This window comes from Globicephala melas, chromosome 14 (genome assembly GCF_963455315.2).
Source record: "Globicephala melas chromosome 14, mGloMel1.2, whole genome shotgun sequence".
Lineage (NCBI taxonomy): Eukaryota > Metazoa > Chordata > Mammalia > Artiodactyla > Delphinidae > Globicephala > Globicephala melas.
In genome coordinates, this window is record NC_083327.1 from 7,060,760 (window position 1) to 7,074,951 (window position 14,192).

General features: G+C 40.2%; 2 protein-coding genes across 2 annotated transcripts in view; both read left to right on the forward strand.

The window, feature by feature from the left end:
- LOC115854745 (collagen alpha-1(XIX) chain) overlaps positions 1-308 on the forward strand; it is a 304,855-nt gene extending 304,547 nt beyond the window's left edge. Inside the window, exon 33 of the mRNA XM_060283962.1 lies at positions 216-308. Coding sequence (XP_060139945.1) covers positions 216-308 — 93 coding nt within the window. The remainder of the gene's footprint in view (positions 1-215) is intronic.
- Positions 309-427: 119 nt separating this feature from the next.
- Positions 428-14,192, forward strand: part of LOC132593411 (collagen alpha-1(XIX) chain-like) — a 54,583-nt gene continuing 40,818 nt past the window's right edge. The window contains exons 1-4 of the mRNA XM_060283963.1: positions 428-519; positions 5,018-5,071; positions 6,474-6,582; positions 12,424-12,450. Of these exons, the coding sequence (XP_060139946.1) occupies positions 428-519; positions 5,018-5,071; positions 6,474-6,582; positions 12,424-12,450 (282 nt within the window). The remainder of the gene's footprint in view (positions 520-5,017; positions 5,072-6,473; positions 6,583-12,423; positions 12,451-14,192) is intronic.

A 14,192-nucleotide genomic window follows, 5' to 3' on the forward strand; every position in this document is an offset into this window, starting at 1 on the left:
TTCAGGTAAAAAAAAGAAATACATTTTAAAATACAGTCCTTTTTCTAAAACTATTTTGATAAAGTGGTGTAAAAGCCATTTGCAGATGTCATTTATTTTTTTCCCCCGATTCTGTCCAAATGACATGCCCCAAGTGTCCTGAGAAGAGATATGTTCATTCTCCCAAAAGATGACAAAATGACTGAGTGTACTAACTAAATGTATTGTGTCTCTAGGGGAGCAAAGGAGAGCGAGGCTACCCCGGGATACGTGGGGAGAAAGGCAATGAGGTAAAAGGCTCTTCTCTGATCATGCAGCCCTACTGTTGATTCTTTCCATGTGACACAACAAAAGGACATCAATTTTCCATATCTCATGTTTGATGCTAAACAAATAGAAACAAAGACAGGTTTTTTCCACGTGTTAACACATTTAAAATAATACGTCGATGCTTATTTTCAGTGATCCAGTTTCTGAGACAAGGGAATTCAAACACAAAGTTAACATAGCAGTTACTACGTTTCTGTTTTCTCATAGCAGGTAACAATTCCAGCTCTCTCAAGATAAAAGCAAGAAGAAAGAGGAAAAGGAGATTTACTGAAAAGAATCCCAAAGTAGCTCATAGAATTGAAGGGATAGTTAGCAACCAGCCTAGGGATAGGGGCAGCTCCAGAACTCAGCAGAACTTCCCTGGGCCGCTGCTGCAACGTGACTCAGTTTCACTGACCTTGGTTTGTTTGTATCTCTGCTCAACTTTCAAACTCTTGGGAGGAAGAAAAAAAAAAACTATCAAATGGGTCTGCTTGGACTGGTTTAAATCAGCTGCCCACCCTCCCACTAAGGTTCAAAGTCAAATGTGCTCTTGAGATGGTGGCATAATTTTCTGACTCTCAGCCACACTGACGCTCAGGATAGCATTCTTTCCTGCATAATTCACACGAACTCTTAGAAAAACCAATTAGGATGATGAATTCTTGTTAGTTTAAACAGTTTTGATACTAATAATTCTTAATGAAAGTAAGTAAGCCATCTAGTAACCTTGATGTTAGTGCAGAAAATCAAAATGATATAAAGTAGATCTTTTTTTTGAGTTGGAGTTATATATTTCACATTATAAATTATCATCGTTGTTATTGTTTTTAATTAACATGGATTCTATCCAAGAAAACTGTGAGGATTGGCTTGGTTTTTGTCCAAGTTAAAAATTGAAGAGCAAAGAAATACAACATTTCTTTTCATCTGTAAATAAAACAGTAAAGGCATTTTATTTTCTAAATAAGGAAGAGGTGTTGAGCTTTTGTGTCTTCATGCTCCACAGAACGTTGCACTAAACTACAAGCACAGTGTCTGATTTTAATAGTCTAACAGCTTTTAACTGCCTAGACTCAAGAAGTAGGCTTTAAAGGCAATTGAGAATGTAATAACAAAAAGATCAGGAAATAATTGGAATTCAGGCTTTTTCATAAGTGACTCTGAATTAAATTTATTAGAAGTTAACTTTTATTGATTCTTCAGAATCCTTAGCACTCCTGGTGAACTGAAATCCCTCCTTAATCACTATTTTAGTGTGCTTTTCCTTAAGTACACCTTGCTGGGTTTTTAACACAGCGTACACAGACTTTGCACAAGACACTTAGACAATTCCAGCTAGTTCAGGAGGAGATTCTCCACTGTTTCTTCACATCACATGAATAATATGAATAAACCTGAAGTAACATACTAGCTCAGTTGGGCCTTTGTGGGGGTAACGGGGCAAGGCAGCTTGTCCCTCTCAGGCAGGTGGGAAATATTGAATATTATCTTGTCTTCCACTTGGACTCAGATACTCACTTAAATTTTAATTTGTTGATTTGTTTAAGTGAATGAAACTTTGCCCAAGAACATATGTATTTCCAGCTGGCCAATAAACTATACTATTTTAATATGCATATAATATCTAATCATACAAAATCTAAGATGTCTGTTCTACCCTTAGTGGAAAAGATGCAGAAGGACACCCTGTCTCTTTGAGGAATTCCCAATTATTATTTAATAATTATCCAATGGTCGATTTAATCCATTTGGGAACTTAAAGAGAGGAATTGCCTTTCGGTTTATTGCGCTTACAAAAGTGACATTACCCTCAACGGTTTTTACAGGTGTTGTTTCACAATGCAAGGTAGCAAATTAGCAGATGCTGATAGAACACAGACTTACCTCTCATAGTCAGAGGGAGTTCTTGCTTGGAATACAGGTCTTTCTACAATATTTTAGAATAATAATTGATAGATAGGACAGGAAAAATACTGTCAGCCGTAAGTTGTAGCAATGGAAAAATAAATATTCTTGGTAGCAACTGAGGTAGGACTTGCAAAATCAAAATACCAGAATAGGGAAAGAACTTAGCTCTAATGATCCTTGACTATGCAGTAAATTTTAATTTGTATTTTAGTTTGGTACAATATGCTAAATTGACTGTCCTACTCTTTAATAGGTATTTGTCTTCTTTAATGACCTTTCTTGTCTTGTAAAATTACCTGCTTGCCCTTTATACATCCATAGTAACTTTTACCCTTACTACAGAATTTCAGCTTGTTCAGAGAAAGATGGCTGAGAAGGATTTCTTTTTATTTATGGACTGAGGTTTACTTTAAAGTTTAATGTGGTCATCAAAGGTTAATGAGTCCCAAGCTTATAAACTGGACTACCTAAAGACTCACTCAGCATCTCTAGACTGATTCAGTGTTGAGACTAAAAGTAGCAGAAAAAAAAAAGAATACATATGAACACACATATCTTATACACGTACATAGAGAATTTTATGGAAATGTGGGTGTTTTGAGATAAAGCAATTTGTGGCATAGCATTTATAATCTCCAGACATTTAGAGATCCATTCCAGAAGGAAATTTGTTTCCTTTCCACTTATAACCCCATATACAAGTTAATGGTGGGGGAATAAAAAGAGTCAATACAACATGACAATGTGTACCGCCCACAAATGCACATGGGCACATGCGCGCACACACACACGCACACACACACTGAGCGTTGCCGGTGAGGATGATACCATCTTGAAGAAAGTATATGTCCACATTAACACAAGTATACATAAGACTTTACCCAAGACTCTTGTTACATGAGGAATTTCGGCACCTTCAAGGAGAGCCTTTCCAGCATTTCTTCACCTCCCATCACATGGAAAAACCTGAAGGAATATATGGTCCCATTCGGCATTAGATGGACAGACCTGACAGAGCTTGGTCCTTAATCCCATTGATGCAAAGAACCTTGATCCTGTAGAATTTTGTTCCTCTAGAGCTCCCATAGATAACTATGTAGCAATTTTCCCATGGTCACTTCACCTGATATTTATAATATGTATAAAATGCATATTTCATCACAGTAAAGGATAAAGGAATTTATTATAACAATGAATGGTTTGGCACTATAAAAGGAGTACTCAGTAAAGAAAATTCAATCCTGAAAAAGTGGAACCGTTCAAAATAGAACTTGACACGTCATATGGTTATGTGAAATAATAAATGGGTATTTCAAAGTATATTTTTCCCATTGTAGAAATCATCTGAGTTCCTTATAGAAAATTTGAGAAATACACAAAAGCACTAAAAAGACAAAAGTTATTCCTATTTGTACTTCTCCGACTGTTGGTAAAAGTCAGATTGTTGTCCACAACCCCTCATCCACAATTCCAAAGTTCAAATGCCTCTGAAAACCCGGGAAATTTTTCCCAAGTTTGCAGCAAATTTATTTGGCAGCAAAGTCTAACCTGAAGTCATATGGAGCTAGTCTATTTATCCCACTTGGTGAGACTATCATATGTTTTGCTATAGAAATATTTGTGTGTTTATTAGCAGGTGCTGCCTCAGGTGCCATGGGAGTGTTATGTAATATCCAGTATGAGCACTGTGTTCCCTTTGAAACAAATCTGAAAATTCAGAACCCTGAAACACACGTGACACTAAAGTTTCCAGAGAAGGCATTATGAGCCTCTACCAGGCTCATATTTTATGAAGTGCATTTCTAATTTTTTAATAATTTGGACCTTTATGTAACATTTTGTAACGTTTCCTTTTCTTTGTTATTCAATAGCTTTTGAAACACGATTTTAACAGTTGCAAAATATTTCATATTATGAATTTTATGTAACTTATTTAACTAATATTCTTTTGCTGACTTACTTGGTAAAGGAACAAATCAATTACATGAGTTATCAGTTAATCTTACCAATTCTTTTTTGAATATATAAATGTATCCAGTATAATTAGCATGACACTACAAATCTTAGGCGGGGCCTAAGAAGCTATCTCTTCACTTTTACCTTTAAGCCATTAAAGGGTTATAAATTTAAATTCGCCGATGAGCTGTATTTCTTATAATGAACTGGCCGGCTAAACTAAATACTGTATCATAAAACAGAGTCCGTGTTCCACCAACTGAAAGAAGCGTTAGTGTAATCATGTATTTCTTTGATGGCATTCTGCTCATCTGAAATTTGTATTTTCATGCTTTAGCAGTGCCGGCTTCTCAGAGATGGCTATTGTCAATGGAGGGGCTCTGTGAGATCAGAAATGTTCCGTGAATTACCAACACATTAAATTATGTTTGTAACAAATTCCATGTCGTGGCATTTTAGCTCGCCATCCTTACTCTTAGAAAACGGGTGTTTGCAGATGACAAATGTGTTTCTTGATTAGCCAGCAAAGATGGGTAGTTTTCAATCGTCAAAATTTGATGAAATCGTCAAAAATTTGATGAACGAGGGCTTCCCTGGTGGTGCAGCGGTTGAGAGCGCCTGCCGATGCAGGGGACACGGATTCGTGCCCCGGTCCGGGAAGGTCCCATATGCCGCGGAGCGGCTGGGCCCGTGAGCCATGGCCGCTGAGCCTGCGCGTCCGGAGCGTGTGCTCCGCAACGGGAGAGGCCATGGTAGTGCGAGGCCCGCATACCGAAAAAAAAAAAAAAAAAAAAATTGAGGAACTAAAATGCTTTGTTTCCAATGATATAACAGATTTTATGGTAGGAACTCTCTCTTTTAGGGTCTCCAAGGCGTTCCGGGCCTTCCAGGTGCTCCTGGCCCGACTGGACCTCCTGTAAGTATTTGCTAAAATGGTTTCACTCAGAGCCCATATCTGCTGGTATGACGCAAAGTGAACTAACATTCTTTATTGATTTTTGTTCTCTGTTCCTCTGTGTGGAGTATGCAGCTATTGCTGGGGAAAGTGGCATCCAACATCTCAGATTTTTGTTAGTATTCCTTAAGGCTGCTTGGGGTTGTGGAGACTTGTCGTGAAAATTCTACCAGACCGGAAAGCAGACTGTGATGAAGCAAGTCGATTTGAACAGACGTTGGATGTAGAGGAGCGTTATCTTTTTTAGCTATAATTTTTCTGGCATCAACCTTAGGGACAGATATTCAGATGGTTACACCCTTACATTTTTAAGCGCCATAAACTAAGAATTTATTCTCTAGACAGAAAAAAAAGAAAAAACAGGTCAAGGACTATCAGATTCAATTTACTTTTATTCCTGTTTCTGACTTAAAATACGCTCTACTTTGGTCGGCACTTTTTTCCGCTGTCTCTCTCAAGCGCAGCATCAGGGCCTTTTTGTCTTCAGTTACCCTGTTTGCTTAAAGCAATCTTTTTTCCTTTCCCACCTGCTAAACCCAGTCTATCATGAGAGCAGAGCTCAAATCTAGGTTTGCCAGTTAAAATACAGGACATGAGGCTCAATTTGAATTTCATGTAAATAAATACTTTCATAGCATGTTTGTCCCAAATATTGTATTGTTATTTGCTAAATCTAGCAACCCTCCTCAAGCCTCAATTTTTCTAACTCTTTCCTTCTTAGAGTGCCTAGGCAAAGGGTACGTAGGAATGTAATCGTGTTCTTTCATGTTTTGAATCATGGGTTTGCCATAATGAAAATGTTACCTTTTATGCTTTCACCACAGTTATATAGAACAAACCTGGCTCTAAATTGTACACTAAAATTAAAAGTTAAGAGAAAGAGTTGTGAAAGGAGCCATGGAAATGATAGCTAACTCTACGCTCAAAGAAGATTTTAAACTAAATTTTATTTTCCATTGGTAAAATGCAGGTCGCATAACCCACCTTGTTAATTCTGCTCTGTGAAGTATTTAAAATGGTGATCACCACCAAAATTGTAGCTCATTTAGGAAGGTGTAATGCTGTGTAAATTGCCATTTAAACAGCAAGGCTAAATTCTTAAATGTATTAAGAGGTTCCAGTTAAGGCCATTAAATGTGGTTGGCCAAGGTGAAAAAGCGACCGCAAATACAAATTTTATCCTTCCAAGGGCTTATTAGCAGGATACAGCTGCTGTATCAGCCTGAAGAAATATAAGCTTATAGGACTGATTTTAATTAGGATCAAATGACCTTCGAAGTGTATCAGTTTGAGCAACCAACTTCCAATACCCTTGGCCGTTTGGGTGTTGTTTCTGTGACAAACTTAGTTTTGTGTTTTACAGGGCTTGTTGGGAAGAACGGGACATCCTGGCCCCTCGGGAACAAAGGGTAACAAGGTACAGAGGGAAAGCCTCACTTACTGTCCAGATTGGGGCTTGGGGTAGGGGCAAGGTGAGCCTACTTACAGAGAAATCCATAAAATCAAGCAAAGCCTCAAAGTACTATAGGAGTGATGTCAGGGAAGTGGGCTTGGAAAGACATAGGTCCCAAAATTGGTCTGAAGACAAGAGATATGTTCCCAGGGAAGAGGATGAATAGCACATAGGTGCCACACAGCAAACATCCAAGCTGGACTCAGGGTCCTGGGCATCCACCGTGGGGAAGGATGGGGTGAGGGTCGCCTCCCGATGAGGTGCAGGAAGGTAGTTTGTATCTGGAAGTCCAGCCGCAGGTGCCAAGGCTCCCGACAGGAGGCTCGCTCTCAGAACCAACGAGGATCCCAGTAAATGACGTGCTTGCTGAGAAAATCTGCAAGATCTGTCCTTAGAGGGTCATAGGGGAGATCCGCGAAAGAACCAGCACAACTTGCTTCCTGGGGGGTCCGGTTGACAGGACAGATGGGTTGCTGTGGTCAGCAGGGAGAACCAGCAAAAGAGGTCTCAGCAGGAAGATCACAGTTACCCCATTTAGGATCTAAAGTGTCACCCACAGTGTGATAGAGCCAGCACATGAGTCACACGAACTAACTCTTTGGATGAGAAATTTAAGAATCCAGAGGCCATGTGAGCCACTCAAGTGGCTTCTACCCCAAAATGACCACAGTGGGGCATAATGGCATCAAGGAGCAAAGGAATCCCCCCAAAATGAAAGGCAACAACATGCTTATTCTGGACAGTCTCAGCACAGTTTCTCTGATAGCATCCCAGGGAGCTTGCCCACCTCCACCAGCCTTTTTGATTTGTTCTCGACGGAAATTATTCAGTCAGAGATTTGCCTTTTGAAGTTAATGGGAATTCCACAATGAGATGAGCTTTGGGGCACAATCGAGAATGAAAATATGACTATTAATTGTGCCGGAAAAAAAAAGTCCTTTCAATAGGCGCATATTTTCCTTGTTTGTCGTCCTCTCACAGTTCATGAGAATCATGACATGATTCTCTGAAGGACGCTGCTAGCAGAGCCCCATGCGTCTTAGAGAGAGAGCCGCCAGCAGAGCAGTTTGGGAAAACATACAGTATACTCATGGTCACTCCTTCTCAGACAGATACATTGCAAGAAAAACTTAACAGTTGGTTTTTATTGATAAAGATACAATCAAAAGGTTTCTAGGGTTCTTTGGTTACTGAAAAAATGGGGAGATTGGAATGAAATCCTTCATCAAATTTATGAAAATAGACTAAAATCCCTCAAAATTCTTGGGCATTTTAAAGTAGGAATTTTACTCTCTCTGGATTCTTTTTTAATGAACCATTTCTTGCCATCGCCCCTGATATTGAAGGACCCAAAAGATTTTGTGAGGCTACTATTCTAAAAAAAAATAAATAAATAAAAAAGCAATTACAGGAAAAACCGATTAAAGGCACCGAAAGGAGTATCATACCTCTGTTTATCATGGACCAATAAGCATCCTATGTTTTAGCAAAATATAGATGAAATCCCATTTTTCACGTTTCAACTTGAATGCATTTCTCACACATTTCATTTTCAGTCTGCTTTGCCTGGAAGCAGAATGTCTGAGGCTGTTTACATTGTAAAGAACATTCCCCTTATACAGCGTTGTACCACAGTCACTTCTGCTCAGTGGGACATGCCTGATATTCACTTAGGATGTGAAAGAAGGTTTTCCTCCTGCAGACACACACAGGTTGTGCTTTTCTACTTTAGTCAGAGCATGTGGATGCCCTCTCTGGTTCCCAAAAGATGAAGGTGGTGGAGGTGAGGCTAGAAGCGAGGGTCTGACCCAAAGAGCCGTGTCCCTGAGCTGCCCCAGCCTTCAGGAAGTGTGCTCTGCACCCCCATGTGGGGAGAGTTCCCCCAGCTGCACTCGAAGTCCAGGACCTGGTCACCTGCTTGTCTGGCTCCATCTAAAAATAAGCTTCATCCCTGGTGCTCACACCGTGAGGATCCGAATGCCTGTGGGGAAAGGCATTTACCTTTCCCGCGGTCTAGTAATGTTAATTCTCCAGGTGAAGGGAAAAGCCCCACTGAATAAGACTTTGCAAGGGTGAACAAAATGACAAGTCATATTGACTTCAGAATGTGGCTCTCGGAGCAAGCGCAGTCGGGTCCATAAACCTGGAGTAGAAATGTCTAAGCCGTTGATGTTGGTCTGTGTACCCCCTTGCAGGGCAGCGAGGGACCCCCTGGGAGACCCGGACCACCTGGACCACCTGTGAGTTGTTTCAGGTTTAAAACATAAATTCATGCATCTACTTCAGACTTGTATAAACAACAAGGTCCTATTATATAGCACAGGGAATTATATTCCATATCCTGTAATAAACCATAATGGAAAAGAAAAAAAAAGGATTTTACTTTTTTTGTTTGTTTTTTTGTTGTTTTTTTAAATAGACTTTATTTTTTTTTTTTGATGATTTTTTATGTTTGAAGGAAAATTTCACAGAAAATGCAAAGAGTTCCCATGTGGTCCTGCCACACACATGCAGTTTCCCTTATCATTAATATCTTACATTAGTGTGGAATTGTACTCTTTAAAAGTATAAACTTTATGGTATGTGAATTTTATCTCGGCTTAAAAATCAAAAACATATGTATAAAGTTCCTTCTAACTCTGATATAATGATTTTTCAGTGGCATGTATAACAAAATTATTATTATGAAGTATATGTTGAGAAATATTATTTGTCACATTAACTATCCAGGTAATATAATTTCTCTCTTAGAGTAGAATTTTTTACAGTCGAGGAACTGATATTGATACATTAGTATTAACTAAACTCTATAGTTGACCCTGGGGTTTACTTTTTCGGTTGTATGGTCCATTAGTTTTGATAAGTGCATGGTCTCGTGTATCCACCATCACAGTACCATACAGAACAGTTTCACTGCCCTGAAAACGTCCTGTGTTACACTTGTTCATCGCTCACCTCCCTGTCCCTCCAGCCGCTAGAAACTGTTGGTCTCTTTACTATCTCTATACTTCTGCCTTTTTCAGAATGTCCTGTATTTGAAATCAAAAAAAAGCTTTTATGACTCAGAGGTCAGACTACATTTAGATATTCTCAAGGATAAAAGTCATCTGAGTTTTATGTATAAATGTGAATGACAGCCAGGGTGGCTTAGGGGAGCCCCGATTCCCTCATTAGCTCAGCCCTGAGGCACACTGCTCGGATTTGCAGACTGTGGGCCTCCCTGCTGTGGACTCAGTTCAGGTGGGTGTGCACCCCTACTCTCCACTTCCTGCCTGGGGGACCCTGGGAAAGTCATTTAACCTCAATGAACCTCATTCACAGAAAAGACAGGGGCTGTAAAAAGACATCCCTTCCGGCAGTGTGAGTTGGTAGAAAAATTGTGTTGTGCTGTGTGTGTTCGTTACCATCTATGATGCCCGAGATGCAAGGAAATTCTATTTCTATGGCGCCTAGTGAATGAAACGTACAAGGGCCACCGCTGCTTTCGTGCTAGGGAATGAGACAGACGCGCACATTGTCGGGAGGCTGGGGAGGACAGGGGCCTCTCTCTGGAGCAAGTCTGCCCTCAAGTGGGGTCTCGCTCAAACAGCATCACAGCGTCCGTCCGGCCAAGCGTTTTTTCCCGCCTGCCTCAGAAGGAGAGGTGAAGAAGCCAGACTCCCCCAGAAGGGGCAGAATTCATCCATGACTTTGTTTTTTTTGGAGAAACACAATCAGAAGTTTAATAACATGTGCGCTTCCTATATGCAAGGGAGACATCCAGGAAAACTGAGTAACGCCCTGAAATGGCCCAAGTCCTCACCTTAAGTACCATCCTCATCTAAAAACAAGAGAAAGGAAGGGTATGGCTGCTGTGCAGTTTCACGTCTCAGCTTTCTCCACTGGTAAGAGTTTCTTGAGATGCTGGAGACAGCAAAGATACATCGCTAGTCTGCATGCAATCGCACGTTTGCGCACATCAGTGAATACACTGGCACTCGGTTTCCCTAAACGTGCTCTTCATTTTTGTTTTACTTACCTTCTCCCTTGACAAGGAGGCAGAGCAGGCAGCATTTGAGGCTCAAACACTAAAATACCCTCCCTCCCCAGTGGACAGAACAGCAAAATACAACATGAGCTCCCAAAAGGGACCTCTGTTTTATGATGGGCTTAAGAAATCTCCCTTGCCCCCCAGCCCGATTCTCCAAAACTATTTATTCTTCAAAACAAATTAAATGTTGTCTTTTCTGTGAAGCACCCCCCTGCGGCCCTGGAAATCTCAGACAAAAGTATCCTTCCCCCTCCAGGACTAAATACAGTAGACATTCAGCAGTTGTCACATGAACGAGTGAAATACTGAAGGAATAAACGAACAGAGCATTTTTCCTTCCTTCACAAGTGTTTGGAAGATGCATGCAAAGCATGCGCCCTGAGCACCACTGACCGCCGTGGTCCCAAAACGGCAATGATGGCTCTTCAGTTTTGCAGCTGAAGCGTGGAAATCACAATAAAGGAAAACGCAGGTTATGATTCTATGGGAATTTTTAAAAAGAAGGCTAGGAGATCCTAACTAAAATTTTCATATGCAAATTTTTCCTGAATGCCAAAATGTACGATTTTGAAAGCCTCTCACATTAGTTCTCTTTAAGTGTTAGTTGCTCTGGGACTTTGCATTCAGAGGTCAATTTATTAGGAAGTTCCTCTTCCCTATTGTTCTAAAGAATATGTTTTTGTAGAAACATCCATGCAGGGTTGTGAGTAACAACATCTCCCCCCTTTCCCTTAATTTTCTATTTAGTATGAAGAGAGTGTGGAAAAAAATTACCTTTCAGCAGCCAAATTGTTCCCTGTTCATATCTTCATCAGCACTCCTGTGTTATGGCCTGCAGGTCAGCAGGCTGTAAACAGTTAGCATAAATTGGCAATTCAGAAACTGAATTTTAATGAGCAAATAATATTTTCCTCTGAATGCATTAGTGTCTCATCTGTCAAGCCGGCACATTCATCACAGCCCCACCCAAAGTGTGAGCGCGTGCTCCAGGTGAAGCCCACATGCCTTCTGGTTTTTTCTTCTACGTTTGCTTTAGAAGAACCAAAAATGGGAACGTTATTATTTTTACCGATAACATTAAACTCAGTTTCTAAAATAGAGTAGGAAAAATATCATTTGGTGAAACAACAAAAGGTAGAGATGCTCACTATTAACTTCAAAGGATAACTCCATGTTTCATTTCTTTCCTAAGGGTGTACCATTCAATGAAGGAAATGGAATGAGCAGTTTATATAAAATCCAGGTATTTACTTTTCTAATTATGTAAAATCACTTTCCGGCTATGGGTTACTACAAATTCTTCTCACCTTTGTCTTTTTCTTTTGAAGGGAGGTGTGAACGCTCCCAGTTTTCCAGGGCCACCTGGTCCCCCTGTGAGTACAGTTGTTTATCACCAAGCATATTTTAGCTGAGCAGCCTCACACACACACACACACACACACACACACACACACACACACACCTCCTAAGTTCACTGAAAAGTATGTGTTACAAATACAAAGAAAATTTTCTGCAGGAGGAAATAAATGAAACCAATTATAATAACATTGGGGAAACGTACACAGTCAAAATAAAGGAAAACAGCATTCTGCGTAGTGGTGTCGCTTTTTGGAAACCTGAGAACTAAATCAATGTCCAAACAGTCACCGTCATGGGAGTTCCATCAAGTTATATTTCCTCATCTTATTATGCTTCACATCCAAACCATAGCAAAACACAACTTGCAGATATTTTTATGTGTATTAAAGCCAATTGGATAAAAATTCTTCATAGTTTGTAAGTTTGCTTGGGTCGTTATTTTCAAGATGACTTCTCATATTTTTCTTATAGGGCCCCAAAGGTGATCCTGGCCCAGTGGTATGTATATTCCCATGTTTTGTGTCATTTAGAAAATAAATCTTTATTCGAGTTTGAAAGAAGACCTTCAGGAGAGATGCCTGCCTTCTGAGATGTCCCTTGGTTACATGGAGGAAGCGGGCAACCTCCTCGTGTCAGGATGCCTCGGTCCTGATGTGTCCCTGCCCTTGACGCTCTTCCATCAGGGTGATTTTGAAAATCACCCCGGGCTGGAGGAAGACGCATAGAAAGCTCCCGAGAAACAGGACACTTTCTTCCAATAGGACTATTTTGATGATTGGTTCCATGTTCAGTAGATCGTGGGAGAAAACTATTGGAAAGAAATTCCTTAATAGGTCTGTCATCTCCCCCACCGACGCTACAACAAGACAGGGACGGTTTATTTGCTTTGACTGTCTTAGGCAGTTGCTCTGGAGGCGATGTGGTGCGCTGTCATAACCCTGCTTATTAGGAGCGATGTTTCAGGAGGTTTTGCCCCTCGGCCTGGGAAGAGATCCTGCGCTCCAGCCTTCCGAAGGATGATGATTGTTAAGCACCTTTCTCAGCCACGGAGCGGCCCTGTAAAAGTTCTGCCAGATGCAGTTCGATTCCCTTTATTCCTTGGCAGGTTTTCCTGTCATGTCCTTTTCAGGCATGTGTCCTGTCCTTCATATTTCATTTCTATGTCCTTTAACCTTTGGGTATATACTTGAAACTCAGATGTATCTGAAACTGAAATAAACTTTCAAACCACTTGCCATTGCCGTGGGAGGAAATCGCAGGCCCTTTCCTTACAGTGGAGTTTGGTAAAACTAGATGAATAAATTTTAAACAAGCGAAAGAAGAGCCATAAAAAGCAATCTTTTTACATCTAAATAGATTTTCAAAGGAGACGCGTGAAAGAGCTTATTTTTTTTATTGGGCAATATATATTAAAAGCCAATTTGTTTTCGCCTATGAAATGCCCAGTTTGTAGCACTTTCCGAACCCCAAATATGTCATTTAGAAGTTTCCGTTGTTTCATTACTCATGCTGTGCTTTCTTTATCTGTAACGTTTTTTAATGCTTTCACCTCCCCCCGCATATCCTTCATTCCAATCTGAATCTTCTTTCATCTTATTGATAAAAATTTCCTCCTGGTCTTTCCTTCTCATACTCACACACACAAGCATCCCCTCTGAGTCATTCAGGGACACGTAGGATTCTCGCTGACTTTTCTGGAACACCCAAGTTTTTAAATTAGTAACTGTAGATTAAGGTGAGAAACCTTTTTAAAAAGTATTATAATAAAGGATAAATTATGATTCACTTGGATTCGAAAGCACGTGGCAACAAAAATGTAGACAGCATTGAGTAGAATTTGAAGAGATTAGGCTTCAAAATTTTTTAGCTGCAACAAAGAATAAAGAATAAAAACTAAGTGGACGACGTTCCTTGCTTTTAGAGATGTGAATTAAGTGGGTGAAGCACAAAAACAGAAATGTGGGATCACGAAATTAAGTACCAAGTAAACCTTCAGGTTTATCTTAGATAAAACTTTAGATTATCCCTTTGGGCTCCATGTCACCACCACCGGGCAACTCATTTCTGACCAGTTGCCCTGAATAGAGAAATACTACCTCATAGCATAGAGATAGATAAGCCAGGAATGGTGGAGTCACAGGTCACAGAGCAGAAAATGGAAAAGTCCCATCGGGGTAGGTGTGGGGAGATATACTCTTCCAGCATCCTTCAAATCCCAGGACACCAGATCTGTACCACTG